Raw genomic sequence first — 18,848 nt, forward strand, 5'->3', positions numbered from 1 at the left:
CCTGTGCCCCCGAGTAATTGACTCTTTCACCCTGGGAAAAAGCTTCTGACTATCCACTCTGTCCATGCCCCTCATAATCTTATAGACTTCTATCAGGTCTCCCCTCAACCTCTGTTGTTCCAGTCAGAACAAGCCAAGTTTCTCCAACCTCTCCTCATGGCTAATGCCCTCCATACCAGGCAACAGTTGTAAGGCTCACTGGCCTGTAGTTCCCTGCAGCCCTTGTCCAAGTCATTAATATGTATTGTAAATAATTGTATTGTAAATAATGGTGGCTCCAACACAGATCCCTGCGGCGCTGCACTAGTTACAGGAGTGCTGTACTGTCAGAGTTAAGGTATTGAAACAAGATTCAGCCCACCTGTTACGTAAACATTCGGAGGCATCTTTGAGAATGGGTGATGATCAGATTAAATCATCATTTATTTCACTTCCACACAGTATTCCTTACTGATTGCCCATATGGTGTGTGAAAAATGACCTTTTGAACATGAGGGGTTTGTGGGAAGCCTCAGTGTTTCTCCTCCTTGCTAAATAACTGGGTTATCAGGTTCACAAATCTCCTGTTTGCTGTTGGATTCCAATGTAAAAAAACCTAGAGGTTATTTTGAAACATCAACCGTTTGTTTACAAAGTCCAACATGGAAGGTTCTGGGGGACCAGAGTGGAACTGGAGAACGTGAAATTTTCATTCTGTTGTGAGAGAATTAGGGGATTATTGGGAAAGCCTTTGCCCCATGTGAGCATGGTGGCACAATGGTTAGCACTGCTGCCTCATTGCATCAAGACCTCAGGTTTAATTCCCGGATTGGGTCACTGTCTGTATGGAGTTTGCACGTTCTCCCTGTGTCTGTATGGGTTTCCTCCAGGTACTCTGCTTTCCTCCCACAGTCCAGAGATGTGCAGGTTGGGTGGATTGGCCTTGCTGAATTGTTCTTTAGTGTCTTATTGCCATGATCTTGTTGAATGGTGGGGCAGGCTTGAAGGGCTAGATGGCCTACTCCTGCTCCTATTCCTTATGTTCTTATGTCCCCAGATATGTAGGTTAGGTAAATGTGCAGGGTTACGGGTTACTGGGAACAGATGGAGGGCCTGGGTAAGATACTGTTTTGGAGAGTGGGTGTACACTTGATAGAATCATAGTCATACAAGTGCAGAAATTCCTTTTTCCCAATGAGTCTGTACCGATAATATCTACAACTAAAGGCGCACTAATCCCATTTTTCTGCACTTGTCCCATATTTCTGAATGTTGTGATGTATTAGGTGCTCATCCAAATACTTTTTAAAGGTTGTAAGGTTTCTGCCCTCCACTACCTTCCCAGGCTGTGCATTCCAGATTCCCACCACTGTCTGCGTGAAAACATTTTTTCTCAAATCCCCTCCAAATCTCCTGCCCTTCCTTCAAAACTATCCCCCCTCGTGATTGACACCTCAACCATGGAGAACAGCTGCTCCCTTTCACCCTGTCTATCCCCTCTTGCACACTTCAATCATGTTACCCTTTAGCTTTCTCCGCACTAAAAAAAATCCAAGTCTATCTAGTCTGTCCTTCTAGTTCAAATGCTCCGTCCCAGTGAACATCCTCTGTGCTCCCTCTAATGCTGTGACATCCTTCCTATAGTGAGAATTGCACACACTACTCCAGCTTTGGCCTAACCAACACTCTGTACAACTCCAACATAACCTCTTATACTCTCTACCATGATTGATGAAAACAAGGTCCCATATGCTGCCTTAACTATTCTATTCACCTGCTCTTCCATCTTCAGGGATCTGTGAATAATTTCCTCCAGATCTCTCTGTTCCTCTGAGCTTCCCAGTGTCTTGTCATTCGTTTATTACTCCTTCATCTTGTTTCTTGTCCCAAAGAGAATCAACTCACACTTACCAGGGTTAAATATCATCTGGCACTGCTCTGCCCATCTGACCAACCCATCTATATCTTCCCGTAACAGTGGAACTAATGGCCTCCTTACGCATTGTAAGGATTCTCTGATTCACTGGGCATTCTGATTTATAAAACCTCCAGCTTCTGATGTTAACAAACCAGAGATTGACAATGTACCCACTAATGAGGCATTGAATTAGGACCAGGGTCCAACTGGGAAGGATTAATATGGAGTTGCAGGATGGACGTTAAACCAAGGGGAAGGATTGTTCACGTAGAAATAATGTGGATTAGGAACATTTTGAGTCCAAAACATAATAAAGGTGAATAGAAATAATGTAGATATAGCAATTAATCAAATGTTATAAATGCAGTTGGAGTAATGGAAACTGAGTATATTAAATTGCCAAAGCATTTGCAGCAGGAAAGGTTCAAGACAAAGGTATTTAGAGGGACTAGATGGGAATAATCACCCAAATAAAAACACAATCCATGAATACATGTCTCAGAAGAAATTTAACAAGTAGGTTGGAGTTCAAATTCAGCTCTCAGGGGCTAATGTGGTATCATTGCAGAGATGTAACCAAGTATAATTGGGAGCTAAATATTCCAGCCTATTGAATCCTTGGAAATAATTGGGAAAGGAATAGCAATTTTGATAAACACCACAAGGACAGTAAAGGGATTTCTGTAAAGGATGAGCAGGTTTAGTGAAAACACAATGAGCTATGAGACAGTATTGAGCTAAAAAAGGGTTTCCATAAATGCAAGAATAAGTCAAAAAGGCTTTTTATAGCTGGACAAACTAGACGTGCAAAGAAGCCGCAAAATAATTCAATGGGAGGAACTTAGTGGATAATATGTTTAAAAATAGTAATGGGATTTAAGACAGACAAATTGTCCATCAGCTGATGTTCTCGACCCTATGCTATTAACAAATGTAGGTGAGGAATCCATCCATTATAATATTCCAAGCTCCTTTCAATTTAAGAATTGTGTCATTGGATTGGAAGGTTGCAAATATCTCTCTTGTTTATGAAGGGAAGTGAAGTGAAACAAGGTAATTATAGACCTAGTAGCCTAATGACAGAGCAAAGCAAATGTGTACGAGACTGAGCACAGGGTTGAGAAGGGTATGTTATTTCTCACAAATCTTGTTGGATTTTCAGAGGAGATCACTAATATGGTGGATAAGAAAGTTTATCGACACTTATCACATGTGCAGCCCTATTGCTAATTCCTCAGATACTGAAGCAATCCATGTTCAAATGCAGCAAGCCTGGACGATATCCTGGATTGGACTGACAATTAGCAAATCTCATTTGCATCACAAACAATGTCCATCTCCAACAAGACAGAGTTAATGATTGCCCCTTGACATTCAATGTTACTACCATTGCTGAATTCTCCCATTATCAACATTCCAGGGGTTACCATTGATAAAAAACTGAACTGAACTAGCCAGGCCAGGTAAAGAGGGCAGATTACCTTCCCTAATGTGACGTGCTTTTACGGAAATCAGTAGTTTCATTGTTACAGTCACTGATGATGTGTTTTTTTTAGTTAAACTTACCAAGGCTATTTCAACAGCACCTGCCCAACCCACCAATCCCACCATCTTTAATGGATGAGGACGTACAAAATCCTTCAATGTTTAGAATCATAGAGATTATACAGTGTAGAAACTAGCCTGCTGCCCAAGTTGTCCATTTCAACCAGGTTTCTTAGAATCTTAGAATCTCTACAGTACAGAAAGAGGCCATTCAGCCCATCAAGTCTGCACTGACCACAATCCCACCCAGGCACTACCCCCAAATCCCTATATATCTATCCACTAACCCCTCCAACCTACACATCTCAGGGCACTAAGGGCAATTTTAGCATGGCCGATCTACCTAACCCGCACACCTTTGGACTGTGGGAGGAAACTGGAGCACCCGGAGGAAACCCACGCAGACACAAGGAGAATGTGCAAAGCTCCACACCTGAGCCGGGAATCGAACCCAGGTCCCTGGAGCTTGAAGCAGCAGTGTTAATCACTGTGCTACCGTGCAGCCCAAACCACCCAAATAGTTTCCTAGACTGAACTAGTCCCATTTGTCTACATTTGCAGTGTAGAAGGTCATTAGGCCCAGTGTGTCTGTGCTGCTTTGTGGGAAAGCATTTCAGCCTCTTGCTGTCCCAGCAGCCTTTTCCCTGCAGCCCTGCAATCTTTTGCTCTTTGTATAATTATTCCAATTTTCTTTGGGAAAACCAGAACTGAATCTGGCTCCAGCACACTCTCAGACAGTACAATGCAGTCCTCACCATGTGAATATGACTACAGATCCATCTTGGGTCACATGCATTTGCAACTGAGATACACATTGTTATTCCTTCCTTGTGAATCGGTCTCAATCTTGGATCTCCCTTCCTGAGAACCTTTAACACAGAGACTGTCGTGTTTTAAGAAGGTGGCTTCCACAGCACCTAAGAATGAGCAGTAAAGACAGCACTAGCCACAGATTGAAGATGAATAACAACAAGGTTATTTTTGTCTTTCTCAGACGTGCACTTCCTCCAGGATCCAGAGAGCATCACATACTCCCAGGGAAAGGAAGTAAAGTTGCGTTGTTCAATTCAGATGACAGGCGAACTCCCAGAAATCAATTGGCAGCGAGATGGGACCCTGTACAGAGCAGATATCAACCAAGTTCTTGTGCCTGTGAGCGATGATGAATGGTTGGCCATCAGTGAACTAAGGTAATTATGGCCAGTGAGTCCTGGCAGAGCGACACAGAATGTTAACCATCTGACTTTAATACAGACTAACCTTAACATCTCCTGGCTAATCGCAAACCGCAGATGTATCTGCACTTCCTGGGTGTCACATTTTGCGTGTCACAAATGGTCAAAGTGTGCACACTCAATTATAACAATACAAACTAACTCACATTTATATAGTGCCTTTAACAAAGATTATCTCCAGACATAAGAACATAAGAAATAGGAGCAGGAGTAGGCCATCTAGCCCTTCGAGCCTGCCCCGCCATTCAATAAGATCATGGCTGATCTGTCGTGGCTCAGTTCCACTTTCCCGCCCTCTCCCCATAACCCTTAATCCCCTCTCTTATCAAAAACCCATCAACCCGTGTCTTAAAAATATTTAGCGAGGCAGCCTCCACCACTTCAACGGGCAGAGAATTCCAGAGATTCACCACCCTTTGAGTGAAGAAGTTCTTCCTCAACTCCGTTCTAAACCGCCCCCCCTTTATCTTGAGGCTGTGCCCCCTAGTCCTACTGTCCTTTCTGAGCGGGAAGAGCCTCTCCACCTCTATCCTATCCATCCCATTCATCATCTTATATGTCTGGCAGTTCACAAATGGAAAATCAAGAAGAAATGTAAAGCAAATCAATCACTGAAATACTGAGAGATTTCAAAGACAGGATCCAGGAGGTGACTTTTTAAAGATGGAGAAGGAGGTGGGAGGGTGGGAGGGGTTAATATAGAGAGCTCCAAAGTAAGTGGCTGAGATGGCTGAAGGCACAGCTGCTAGTGGCGGAGTTGGGACAAGTTTGAGGCAAATGAGGAATTGGGGGGAGGTTCAACAGACTTAGAGGCAAATTTAGAGGGAATGGGGTCATGAAGGGATTTAAAAATGGTCATTTTATATTTTGGGTTTTGGGGACTGATAGCCATTGTTGGTCAGTGAGGACAGGCATGAGGGCAATGTGGTCCAGGCTAGCATCGAGATTCTGGAGGAGCTGATGTTTAAATGACGGAAAAGGATGTTCAGGAGAGAATTGGAGTCGTCCAACTGGGAGATAACAAAGTCACCAGAGAGGCTTTCAGCAGCGGAAATAGGGGCTGAGATAGACAATCTTCAGGTCACCTTCTGACTGGTGCTGATAGTGTTACCCTCTGGATCATGACTGACAGCCAATAATCTCACACTTTGCTCCTTTGCACTTTTAGACATTAAAGTCTTCTCTTTATTTGCAGCATTCCTTCTATCCACCGCTCGGATGCTGGGGGTTATCGATGTGTAGTTTCAGTGACTGGGAGAGAAATCATCTCCAAAGAAGCTCAGCTGGAAATCGAAGGTGAGTTAATTTGGTGTTGGGATTGTCAAATCGGTGCAGTGAATTAAATTATAGTTTTACGGGATGTGAGTCCATGCGCTGTGGGGTTATTCAGCAGGCACAACAGAAATTCATCCCAAGGAAGAGGAAACAAGTTAAGGAGAGGATGAGACATCCAGGGCTGATCAGGGAAGTCAAGGACAGCATAAAAACAAAAGAAAAAGCATCCAAAGTAGTGAAGATTAGTGGGAGGCCAGAGGATTGGAAAGCCTTTAAAAGCAAACAGGGGACAACTAAAAAATCAATAAGGGGGAGAAGATGAAATATGAGCCTAAGCTGGTCAGTAATATAAAAGAAGATAGGAAGGGCTTTTTTTCGATATATGAAAGGTAAGAGAGAAGCAAAAATAGCCATTGGACCACTGGAAAATGAAGTCGGAGATGTAATAATAGGAAACAAAGAAATGGCTGAGGAACTGAATAGTTACATAAGAACATAAGAAATAGGAGCAGGAGTAGGCCATCTAGCCCTTCGAGCCTGCCCCGCCATTCAATAAGATCATGGCTGATCTGTCGCTGCTCAGTTCCACTTTCCCGCTTTCTCCCCATAACCCTTAATCCCCTCTCTTATCAAAAACCCATCAACCCGCTTCTTAAAAATATTTAGCGAGGTAGCCTCCACCACTTCAACGGGCAGAGAATTACAGAGATTCACCACCCTTTGAGTGAAGAAGTTCCTCCTCAACTCCGTTCTAAACCGCCCGCCTTTTATCTTGAGGCTGTGCCCCCTAGTCCTACTGTCTTTTTTGAGCGGGACGAGTCTCTCCACCTCTATCCTATCCATCCCATTCATCATCTTATACGTCTCAATGAGATCTCCCCTCATTCTTCTAAACTCTAACAAGTACAAGCCCAGTTTATTCAGCCTCTCCTCATAGCTCAACCCCCTCAACTCCGGTATCAGCCTAGTAAACCTCCTCTGCACTCCCTCCAAGGCCAAAATATCTTTGTGCAGGTGCGGTGCCCAAAACTGCACACAGTACTCCAGCTGCGGCCTCACCAATGCCCTATACAGCTGCAGCAAGACCTCCCTACTTTTATATTCAATCCCCCTCGCTATGAAGGCCAGCATCCCATTCGCCTTCCTGACCACCTGCTGCACCTGCAAGCTGGGTTTTTGTGACTCATGCACAAGGACCCCGAGGTCCCTCTGCACCGTCGCCTGCTGCAGTTTTTCGCCCCTTTGCATCAGTCTTCACGATGGAAGATACCAGTGGGATGTCAGAGCTCCAGGAGAGCCAGGGGGCCCAGGTGAGTGCAGTGGCCATCACTAAGGAGAAGGTTCTGGGGAAACTGAAAGGTCCGATGGTGGATAAATCACCCGGAACAGATGGACTACCCCCCAGGGTTCTGAAAGAGACAGCTGAGGAAACTGTGGATGCATTGGTGGTGATCTTTCAGGAATCACTGGAGGCAGGGAGGGTACCAGAGGACTGGAAAGTAGTGAATGTAACACTGCTGTTCAAGGAGGAAGGGAGGCAGCAGACGGGAAATTAGAGGCTGGTTAGCCTGACTTCGCTCATTGGCAAGATTTTAGAGTCCATTATTAAAGATGAGATGGCAGAGTCCCTGAAGATGCATGATAAAATAGAACTGAGTCAGCACAGCTTCATCAAGGAGAAGTCACGTATGACAAATTTGTTAGAGTTTTTTAAGGAGGTAACAAGGAAGTTAGATAAAGGTGAGCCAGTGGAAGTGATTTATTTAGATTTCCAGAAGACCTTTGACAAGGTGTTGCATTGGAGACTGTTAAATAAGTGCCCATTGTGTTAAGGGTAAGATCCTGGCATGGATAGAGGATTGTCTGACCGGCAGAAGGCAGAGAGTGGGGATAAAGGGGTCTTTTCCAGGATGGCAGCCGGTGACTAGTGGTGTGCCTCAGGGACCACAACTTTTCACAATATACATTAACAATTTGGAAGTAGGAACTGAAGGCACTGTTGCTAAATTTGAGATGATACAAAGGTAATAGAGAGGACAGATAGTACTGAGGAAGCAGGGGGGCTGCAGAAGGACTTGGACAGGTTAGGAGAGTGGGCAAAGAAACAGCAGATGGAATTCAGGTGGGAAAGTGTGAGGTTCTGTGCTTTAGAACATAGAACATAGAACATTACAGCGCAGAACAGGCCCTTCGGCCCACGATGTTGCGCCGACCAGTTACTAAAACAATGACCCACTAGCCTATACCAATCCCTTTTCGTCCATAAACCTATCCAGAGATCTCTTAAACGCCCCCAAACTAGACGCATCTACAACTGCAGCAGGCAGGGCATTCCAATCCCTCACCACCCGCTGGGTAAAGAACCTACCCCTGACATCCGTCCTGTAGCTACCCCCCCTTAATTTAAAGTCATGCCCCCTCGTGCTAGCTTTCTCCATCCGAGGAAAAAGGCTATCACTATCCACCCTATCTAAACCTCTAATCATCTTATATGTTTCAATAAGATCCCCTCTTAGCCGCCTTCTTCCCAACGAAAACAACCCTAGATCCCTCAGTCTCTCCTCATAGGACCTCCCCACCATACCAGGCAACATCCTAGTAAACCTCCTCTGCACCCTCTCCAACGCCTCCACATCCTTCTTGTAATGCGGGGACCAGAACTGCACACAGTACTCCAAGTGCGGCCGCACTAGAGTAGTGTACAGTTGCAACATTACACTGCGACTCCTAAATTCAATCCCCCTACCAATAAACGCCAAGACACCGTACGCCTTCTTGACAACCTTATCTACTTGATTCCCAACTTTCAGGGATCTATGTACACACACACCTAGATCCCTCTGTTCATCCACACTATTCAAAGTCCTCCCGTTAGCCCTATACTCGACACATCTGTTGCTCCTACCAAAGTGAATTACCTCACACTTCTCCGCATTAAATTCCATCCGCCACCTCTCGGCCCAGCTCTGCAACCTATCTAAGTCTCCCTGCAGACTATGACACCCTTCCTCACAATCTACCACACCTCCAACTTTGGTGTCATCAGCAAATTTACTAATCCACCCAACATTCTTTGGAATGAGGAATGGAGACAGAGACTGTTTTCTAAATGGGGCAATGTTTAGGAAATCAGAAACACAAAGGGACTTGGGAGTCATTGTTCAAGATTCTCTTACTGTTCACTTGCAGATTCAGTCGGCAGTTAGGAAGGTAAATGTAATGTTAGCATTCATGTCAAGACGGCTAGAGTACAAGAGCAGGGATGTACTTCTGAGGCTGTATAAGGCTCTGGTCAGACCCCATTTGGAATATTGTGAGCAGTTTTGGGCCCCGTATCTAAGGAAGGATGTGCTGACCTTGGAAAGGGTCCAGAGGAGGTTCACAAGAATAATCCTTGGAATGAAGAGCTTGTTGCAGAGGAACAGTTGAGGACTCTGGGTCTGTACTCGTTGGAGTTTAGAAGGATGAGGGGGGGATCTTATTGAAACTTACAGGATACTGCAAGGCCCTGGATAGAGTGGATGTGGAGAGGGTGTTTCCACTAGTAGGAAAAACTAGAACCAGAGGGCACAACCTCAGGCTAAAGGGACAATCCTTTAAAACAGAGATGAGGAGCCAGAGAGTGGGGAATCTGTGGAACTCTTTGCTGCAGAAGGCTGTGGAGGGCAGGTCACTGAGTGTCTTTAAGACAGAGATAGATAGGTTCTTGATAAATAAGTGAATCAGGGGTTATGGGGAAAAGGCAGGAGGATGGGGATGAGAAAAATATCAGCCATGATTGAATGGTGGAGCAGACTCGATGGGCCGAGTGGCCTCATTCTGCTGCTATGTCTTGTGGTCTAATAGTGCGGGCCTGTGTGGTGTGGGTACACCCACAGTGTATATATAAGGAGTGGATGAGGAAATGGATCTTTCTCCACTCTCCCTAGTTTATAGTTTCTCAGATAGCTGTCATGACAGTTCCACCCTTCTCCTATGGTCCAGAATAGCGACAAGACAAACAGATCAGAACACCCTACCTTTAATTCAGATTGAAGAGACAGGATTTCCCAATAATCAGCAATGGTTTCATGGTCATCATTAGACTTCTAATTGCAGATTTTCATTGAATTCAAATTTCACCATCTGCCATGTTGGGGTTTGAACCTCAGAGCATTACCCTGTTTCTCTGGAATGACAATACTACTGAGTCACTGTATGTGTGGCTGTGGTTTTGCCTGGTCTGTATGTGGGTGTGAGTTTCAGTGGATGTGTGGAAATGTGTATGGGTGTCGGGGTTGTAGTTGTATTAATGGGTGCATGTGATGACTGTGGGGATGGACATGGGGTGTAAGCAGATGTGAGGGTTGTTAGTGTTGGGGGTATGTGTGTGGGGGTAGGGGTGTGTTGGTGTGTGAGTTTGTAGATGGGATGTGTGTGTGTGTGTGTGTGATTGTGTGTGGGTGAGGGTGTTTGTGGGTGTGTGTGTGTGCGTGTGTGTGCATGTGTGTGTGTGTGGGTGAGGGTGTTTGTGGGTGTGTGTGTGTGTGTGTGTGTGTGTGTGGGGGGGGGGTGTGTGTGGGTGTGGTTATGTGTGTGTGTCTGTGTGTGGGTGTGTGTGTGTGACTTGTTGAGATAACAGGTATTGCCCTGATGTTGATGAACACGATGATTGGTGTTTTGACGAGCAGTTTCTTTTCTCCTCCCTCTGCCGACTCAGGGTTGCCCCATTTCACTGAGGAGCCAATGGATGTCATTGTGCAGCGGGATGTGCCCTTTAACCTCAGCTGTGCCGCTGCAGGACCACCCGAATTGGAGGAGCTGGTGTGGCTACAGGACGGACTGCCAGTAACCGTCGGGGAGAAGAAGGCAGCGATCTCTCCATCAACCCTCTCAATTCAAGGTTAGGATATTGTGAAATGTGCTGCAGGAGGGATGATTTTAATCAGGGACACCTACACTGACAAAAACCAAGGCTCATCCTGACCTCCTCATGACCAAGATTCAATCATCACACGATTCAATATAACCGAATTATTAACCAATCTCTGTCAGTTAGTTGACAATAGAAATGAGGCTAGGAAAATATAAAAATGAAACCATTCAGGGCAGTGCTGATGAGAAATTTCTTGAGCTAGAGATTGGTGAGCTTGTAGAATTTGCTACCACAGAAAGCAGTTGTGGCCAAGCACTGTATGTCTTCAAGAGGAGTTAGATAGGACCCTTGGGTGAGGAGGAATCAAAGGATATGGGGGGGAAACGGAACCAGGCTACTGAGTTGGATGATCAGCCATGATTATAATGAACGGCAGAGCAGGCTGGAGAGGCTGACTATCCTCCTCTTGCTGCTGTTTTCTCTGTTTACAAAGCATCCACTTGTAGACAACTCTGGCAATCTCAGGTCTAATCGTACCTATTCTGTCCAAGCGCCACACACCATGGGCGGGTTTCTCTGATCTCATTCGGCCTGCCATTGCAGAGTTTGGAGCTCAGTCAAAAATCTGTTCCCTGCAGTGGGATCAGAGAATCCCAGCTGCGGGCAAAGTCAGAGGTTTCCAGCGCACGTCTCCAGTTGCTCGCGTACCGTATCTCAGAACGTTATTTTGTTACACTTAAGAGTTATGAATAGAATATCGAAAGACTTTTCAACAAAAAAAACTGGCATTTAAACAAGAGTATTTCCCAGCCACATTTGACACTGAGGTGCTTGAAGAGAAATTGGGAAGGTGCCTAAAAGCTTGGTGAAAGAGGTGGACGTAGAGAACATCACAAAGATGGATAGAGGGGCAAAGAGGGCGAGGAAGGGAATTCCAGAGTTTAGGGTCTTAGTAAGTGAAAACAAGCCTGCCAATGGGGGGAGCAATTAAAATCAGGGCGCACAAGAGGCCAAATTTGGAAGAATGCTGACACCTGAGGGTTGGAAACAGAAAGGTGGGAGGGATTTCCAAAGAAGGATAAGAATATTAAAATCAGGGCATTGCCAGGTTTGGAGATGCGGCAAGTTAGTGAGCGTAGGGAGCGATGGATGAAATGGGTCTGTGAGATTTTGGAATTTGCATCTTGGATGAGATTGAGTTTGTGGAGTGTGTAAGTTCAAAGGCCAGCGTGACGACTGGAATCCAGGCCAATCAGGAATGGAATTTCTACCTTCTTGTGGCACTGCCTCACAGTAAGAAATCTCACAACTTCCACACACCTGACGAAGGAACAGCGTTTCCGAAAGCTTGTGGCATTTACTATCAAACAAACTGGTTAGACTCTAACCTGGTGTTGTGAGACTTCTTACTCTGTTTACCCCAGTCCATCACTACCTCACAGTGCCAGGGACCCGATTCCAGTCCTGGCCTTGGGTGACTGTGTGGAGTTAGACGTTCTCCCCGTGTCTGCGTGGGTTTCCTTCGGGCGTTCTAGTTTCCTAACACAGTTCAAAGATGTGCAGGTTTGGTTTATTGGCCATATTAAATTGCCCCTTAATGTCAGAGGGAATAGCAGAATATTGGATTACAGGATAGGGGCTGGGTGAGATTGTTGTTGGTGCAGGCTCGATGGGCTGAATGGCCTCCTTCTGCATTGTAGGGATTCTATGATTAAATTTCACTCATTCCTCTGACTGAGTTTCTCCTTCCACATAACTCTCAGTCCCTTGACATCCGCCCATCATTAAAGTTATTAGTGTCACATGTAGGCTTACATTAACACAAGTTACTATGAAACTCCCCTCGTTGCCACACTCTGGTGCCTGTTCGGGTACACTGAGGGAGAATTTAGCCAATGCCTCCAACCTGCACCTCTTTTGGACTGTGGGAGGAAACCGGTCATGATGTGGGTATGCCGGCGTTCCGGAGAAAACGCACGCAAACACAGGGAGAACACCTAGTCTCTGCGCAGACGGTGATCCAAGCCATGAATCGAACCCTGGTCCCTGGCGCTGTGAGGCAGCAGTGTTAACCACCCCGCTGCACTTGTGTTTGGTTCTTGCTCTCACAGGATGTGCACTAGATTTGGTCCATAATAGACATTGCTAAAAATAACTGCTAAGTACAGGGTAGAGCCAAAACCTGCGATTCTGAAGAAATCCCGCACTCTAGATGTTGCTCCTTTGTAGCCATGTCCTCAAATGATCCCTCACCTCCATGACAATCGTCTGAGAATAGACTCCCTCATTTTATTGAGTGAGTTTGGAGGTCAGAGTTCAATCCAGTTATGGCAATTGGTTTTGAGGGGCGGAATGGACTTTGTGCTTTGTTGTCTCTCTCATTACCAGCTGAAAGAAGGAAGAATTATATTTCTAGCAGGTCGTTTATGACCTCAGGACATCCTGAAGGACTTTACAACCAATGAAGTACTTTTTTAAAGTGTAGTCACTGTTTGTAATCCAGGAAATGTGGCAGCCGATTTGTACACAGCAAGATCCCATAAAGATCAACGAGAGAAATGGGCAGATGAACTGATTTCTCAGTGACGTTGGTTGAGGGATAAATCTTGTCTTCACACAAAGGGCTCTCAATCAGCTGCTTGTGAGCTTTAATTCCTGGAGACATCAGGTCAGCGCTGGAGACTGTTCCTTTAAATGTGGTAACACCTCAGTCCGGTGTTGGCATCTCCTTTAAATGTGCTGAGTCTCGGTTAGTCACGTGACACAACAGGGCCCCAGGCAGAACCTCTGCTGCCTGAAATTGAGCTGACTGCTCGTTCATTCATCCAGTCGCATTCCAACACATCGCTGAATAGAATGGATCATTTGTCTCAATCTGCTCCCCTTTGTGTGGCCTCTGTTGAAGGTTACATTATTGTCACAGGGAACAAGCATTCTGTACGGGGTGGTGGGGGTAGAGGGACGGGGGGGAGGGGGTGCTGCAGCCCCCCCCACAGCTCCCAGGTCACAACATTGTCCAGTGGGGAAACTCAAAATCAGCAGAACAGGGGCTGTTTCATGATGAGTTTCCCTGTGTGTATTGTTGAGGATTGAGATGCGAATGAGGAGAGGGTTCAGGCTTCCAACGCTCTTCCAGGATGATGATGTTTTTGAAGGTGTGCAGCACCTGAAAGGTCTAAGCTGCAAAACCTTCCCTCCAGGATCGTTCTCATTCCCGGCACCTTCTCACTCTCTCTTGCATCTGAGCGAGGAGCTCTGCTTCCAAGTCCCACATAACTGAAGTACTGAGGGAGTGCCGCACTGTCAGAGGGTCAGTGCTGAGGGAGTGCCGCACTGTCAGAGGGTCAGTGCTGAGGGAGTGCCGCACTGTCAGAGGGTCAGTGCTGAGGGACTGCCGCACTGTCAGAGGGTCAGTGCTGAGGGAGTGCCGCACTGTCAGAGGGTCAGTGCTGAGGGAGTGCCGCACTGTCAGAGGGTCAGTGCTGAGGGAGTGCCGCACTGTCAGAGGGTCAGTGCGGAGGGAGTGCCGCACTGTCAGAGGGTCAGTGCGGAGGGAGTGCCGCACTGTCAGAGGGTCAGTGCTGAGAGAGTGCCGCACTGTCAGAGGGTCAGTGCTGAGGGAGTGCTGCACTGTCAGAGGGTCAGTGCTGAGGGAGTGCCGCGCTGTCAGAGGGTCAGTGCTGAGGGAGTGCCGCACTGTCAGAGGGTCAGTGCTGAGGGAGTGCCGCACTGTCAGAGGGTCAGTGCTGAGGGAGTGCCGCACTGTCAGAGGGTCAGTGCTGAGGGAGCGCCGCACTGTCAGAGGGTCAGTGCGGAGGGAGTGCCGCACTGTCAGAGGGTCAGTGCTGAGGGAGTGCCGCACTGTCAGAGGGTCAGTGCTGAGGGAGTGCCGCACTGTCAGAGGGTCAGTGCTGAGGGACTGCCGCACTGTCAGAGGGTCAGTGCGGAGGGAGTGCCGCACTGTCAGAGGGTCAGTGCTGAGGGAGTGCCACACTGTCAGAAGGTCAGTGCTGAGGGAGTGCCGCACTGTCAGAGGGTCAGTGCTGAGGGAGTGCCGCACTGTCAGAGGGTCAGTGCTGAGGGAGTGCCGCACTGTCAGAGGGTCAGTGCTGAGGGAGTGCCGCACTGTCAGAGGGTCAGTGCTGAGGGAGTGCCGCACTGTCAGAGGGTCAGTGCTGAGGGAGCGCCGCACTGTCAGAGGGTCAGTGCTGAGGGAGCACCGCACTGTCAGAGGGTCAGTGCTGAGGGAGTGCCGCACTGTCAGATGGTCAGTGCTGAGGGAGTGCCGCACTGTCAGAGGGTCAGTGCTGAGGGAGTGCCACACTGTCAGAGGGTCAGTGCTGAGGGAGTGCCACACTGTCAGAGGGTCAGTGCTGAGGGAGCGCCGCACTGTCAGAGGGTCAGTGCTGAGGGAGCACCGCACTGTCAGAGGGTCAGTGCTGAGGGAGTGCCGCACTGTCAGAGGGTCAGTGCTGAGGGAGCGCCGCACTGTCAGAGGGTCAGTGCTGAGGGAGTGCCGCACTGTCAGAGGGTCAGTACTGAGGGAGTGCCGCACTGTCAGATGGTCAGTGCTGAGGGAGTGCCGCACTGTCAGAGGGTCAGTGCTGAGGGAGTGCCGCACTGTCAGAGGGTCAGTGCTGAGGGAGTGCCGCACTGTCAGAAGGTCAGTGCTGAGGGAGTGCCGCACTGTCAGAGGGTCAGTGCTGAGGGAGTGCCGCACTGTCAGAGGGTCAGTGCTGAGGGAGTGCCGCACTGTCAGAGGGTCAGTGCTGAGGCAGTGCCGCACTGTCAGAGGGTCAGTGCTGAGGCAGTGCTGGTGAGCTACGGCTTGAACCAATCCTGTCATTCAGACAGTTGGGTTTTGGAGCAGTTGATCTGGAGCTTGTTGAAGAAGAAAGCAGCGAATGTTTACTCTGAACATACTCTGCATTCTTGGCCCAGCCCTTCGCCTGAGTAACATCTGATCACGTTGGAGTCTGAGCTCAGAGTTAACCTGCCTCTCACTCCACGCTGACCTTGTTAGCAGCTGTGTTGAGTCAGTGTGAGTTCGGGAATGTTCTGTCACCGTGTGGAACTGTGGCATGTGGCAGAGTGTCTGAGTGAAGGACTGACGGTCTGAGCAGTGAGTGTCGGTGCCTGCTGCTCAGAGTTTTATGTTTTAGTTTAATTTCTGAAGCCATTTCAGCAATTCTGGTGCATCCATGAATATTGAGACCGAAATCTGCCCATGTGGGACATTATTCCGTGATGCAGTCAGGACAAAATGTGCTTTCCAGGATAATGAATTAGATGGATTGATGGATTAAATATGTGGGATTATGGGAATAGGGTGTGGATGTGATTGTTGGGCTGAATGGTCTCCTCCTACACTGAATGGTTTCTGTGGTTTCAAGGAGAAACCATGCTCCGACCTCATTAATTATACATCCAGGGATTTAGGACTGTATTCCGTTGAGGGTCAGGACTGATTGAGGTGCTGTCATAAAAAGCCTCCCCAGCATCACTGACCCACTGTCGAAGAAGGAAGATGGATCTCGAGGAACATTCTGAGGCTGGAAGATGGACCTTCTTGATAACACTGAGGCTGGACGATCTATCTGATACATGCTGCTCTTAATCCACTGCTGTGGTGTTCCAGGGCTGCTGGGGGGTGCCATCCTGAACTCTGGAGGAAGCCCCGAGTCTTGTTCCAGATGTGTTCTGGACTGGAGTGTTTTCCAAGTGATGTCACAGAAAATTGGGCAGTGAGTTGAGCGTGGGTGGAAGGTCCTGGTCAGGGATTCACCTGCAGGATCACCTCCAGTGGCTTTGCCAATCAGCCATGTTGGACACCAGCAGAAGATCTTGTGGGAAATACACACCGCCTCTGACCGAATTATTCCCCATTTCCTTTCCTGCCGTTGAACTCACTGGTTGTGGTACGAGAGAAATCTTGTGGCGAGAAGTAAAGGTGGAAGTGTGGAGGCACTGGTCATTGTTCACCAATTCTCCTTGGGTACAGGGGTGGCATCAGAGTGCTGGCAAATCACATGTATTCAAAACAGGGCATCAGGATGAACACAGCAAAGATCCGTTTCAACTCAATGTTGGGAAAGTCATAATCTGGCCAGAATGAATAGTGGTTTGGGCAAATGTGGATTCATTAAGAAAAGCCAGCATTTGTTCAGGGCAAATTGTATTTAATTAACGTACTTTTGATGAGATGGCAGAGACTGTTGATAAGGGTAGTTGTTAATGTGGTGTACACACACTTCCCAAAGGCATTTGATAAAGTGTCACAGAACAGAATTGTCCCCTAAGTCCTTGGAATAAAAGGGGTAGTGGCAGCATTGACTGTGTGATAGGAAATGGTGTGTAGTGAGGAACGGTTGTTTGGAGTGGTGGAAGGTTTGTCATTCGGTCCCCCCTGGGTTCCAATCATATCTATTAATGAACCAGATTTGGGTGTTTCAACATCTGCCTGTGATGACTCTTTGTTAGCCCAGTTACTGTCACTCAGAAGGTTTTGGTGTAGTGGCATTGTAACTTGCCCAATAATCCAAAGACCCAGGGTGATGCTCTGCGGACCCGGGTTCAAATCCCACCATAGCAGGTAGTGAAATTTGATTTGAATAAAAATCTGGAATTAGCGTCAAATGATGACCATGAAATCATTGTCAATTGTCATAAAAACCCATCTGGTTCACTCATGCCCTTAGGAAAAGAAATCTGCCATCATTTTCTGGTCTGGCCTACATGTGACTCCAGAGCCACAGCTCTGTGTGTGAGTCTGAAATACCCCCTGAAATGCCATTCCGCTCAAGGACAATTAGGGATGGGCAAAAATGCTGGCCCAGCTAACGGTGCCCACATCAAAGGACACAATGAATGTTCTCCTTCTGTTCTATCTCAATATGTGAATCGATAAATATCCTGACTGATCCACCGGATCAGCCTCAGTGCTTGTTTAGCTTGAGTACAGCCGCAAAATAACAACACTGCTCTGTCTCTCACATTTCTGCCGTTTCCACTGCAGTCCTGAGGTACTAACAATCGCTTGCTGCGTAAGCTTCTGAAGTACAATACAGGTACACGGTAATCATCAGCTTATATTTTTAAATCTTTTCCCTGTTTGGATTTCTCCACAGAGGTCATTGTCTGACCCAATAGGAGGCCCTACTTCTTTGGACCCTTACCAATGTTTCCTGGTTACTAGCTGGCCAATGGACTCTGAGTAAAACTCAACGTAAAGATGAAAAAGATGCAGCCACTTTGACTCAGTTGTGTAGGATAATCACCTCTGAGTCAAAAGGTTGCTATGAGCAGCAGTACTCCCAGTGTGGGAGTAAGGGAGTGCTGCACTGTTGGAGATGCCACCTTTCAGATGAAAGAGTAAATGGAGGCATCTGCCCCCTGAGCAAGTCGTAAAGGATCCCGAGGCTGTATTTTGAAGAACAGCAGAGTGATGCTGGCCAGTATTTATCTCTCAATCAACATCACTGGAAGCTTATTATCAGTTCTCCATGGATGTGCACAAAGTGGCCCACATCCCAACACACCTCAAAGATTCTTCATTGGTTGAAGTGCTTTTGGGATGTCCTGGGGCTGTGGAAGGTGCTAGAAAAACACATTTCCCTTATGTAATCGCTGGATTAAAATGTTCTTAGATTTCCAATTTCACACAGTTAACAAGGATTGAAGATTAGCTAAAAGACGGAAAGCAGAGCAGGAATAAACAGGTCATTTTTGGGTTGTAATTACTGGGGAGACCACAGAGATCAGCGTTTGGGCCTCAGCTACTTATGACCTGTAATAACCCAGTGTAATAACTTCAGTACAAAGCTAGAAAAACAAGCTATAAGGAGGATGTAAAGCGGGTGCAAAGGGATAAGAACAGGTTATGTGAGTGGGGGAGAAGCTGAGACATGGTCTATAATGTAGGGAAGAGTGAAATCATTCACTTTGGTATGTAAACTAAAAGAGCAGAATATTTTTGAATTAGTGAATGTTAATGACATCTGCAGAGACCTGGGTGTCCGACACAAAACACTGGAAATGAAGC

The 18,848-nt window shown here is 47.0% G+C and overlaps 1 protein-coding gene across 4 annotated transcripts in view; it reads left to right on the forward strand.

The window, feature by feature from the left end:
- axl (AXL receptor tyrosine kinase) overlaps window positions 1-18,848 on the forward strand; it is a 231,020-nt gene that overhangs the window by 52,895 nt on the left and 159,277 nt on the right. For all 4 annotated transcript variants that reach the window (XM_080181969.1, XM_080181965.1, XM_080181966.1 and 1 more), the window contains exons 2-4: window positions 4,437-4,632; window positions 5,873-5,973; window positions 10,652-10,834. In XM_080181969.1, coding sequence (XP_080038095.1) covers window positions 4,514-4,632; window positions 5,873-5,973; window positions 10,652-10,834 — 403 coding nt within the window. In that variant the 5' untranslated portion in view covers window positions 4,437-4,513. The remainder of the gene's footprint in view (window positions 1-4,436; window positions 4,633-5,872; window positions 5,974-10,651; window positions 10,835-18,848) is intronic.

The sequence above is a fragment of the Carcharhinus amblyrhynchos genome, unplaced genomic scaffold, assembly GCF_965287045.1.
Source record: "Carcharhinus amblyrhynchos unplaced genomic scaffold, sCarAmb.v2.hapA scaffold_44, whole genome shotgun sequence".
NCBI lineage: Eukaryota > Metazoa > Chordata > Chondrichthyes > Carcharhiniformes > Carcharhinidae > Carcharhinus > Carcharhinus amblyrhynchos.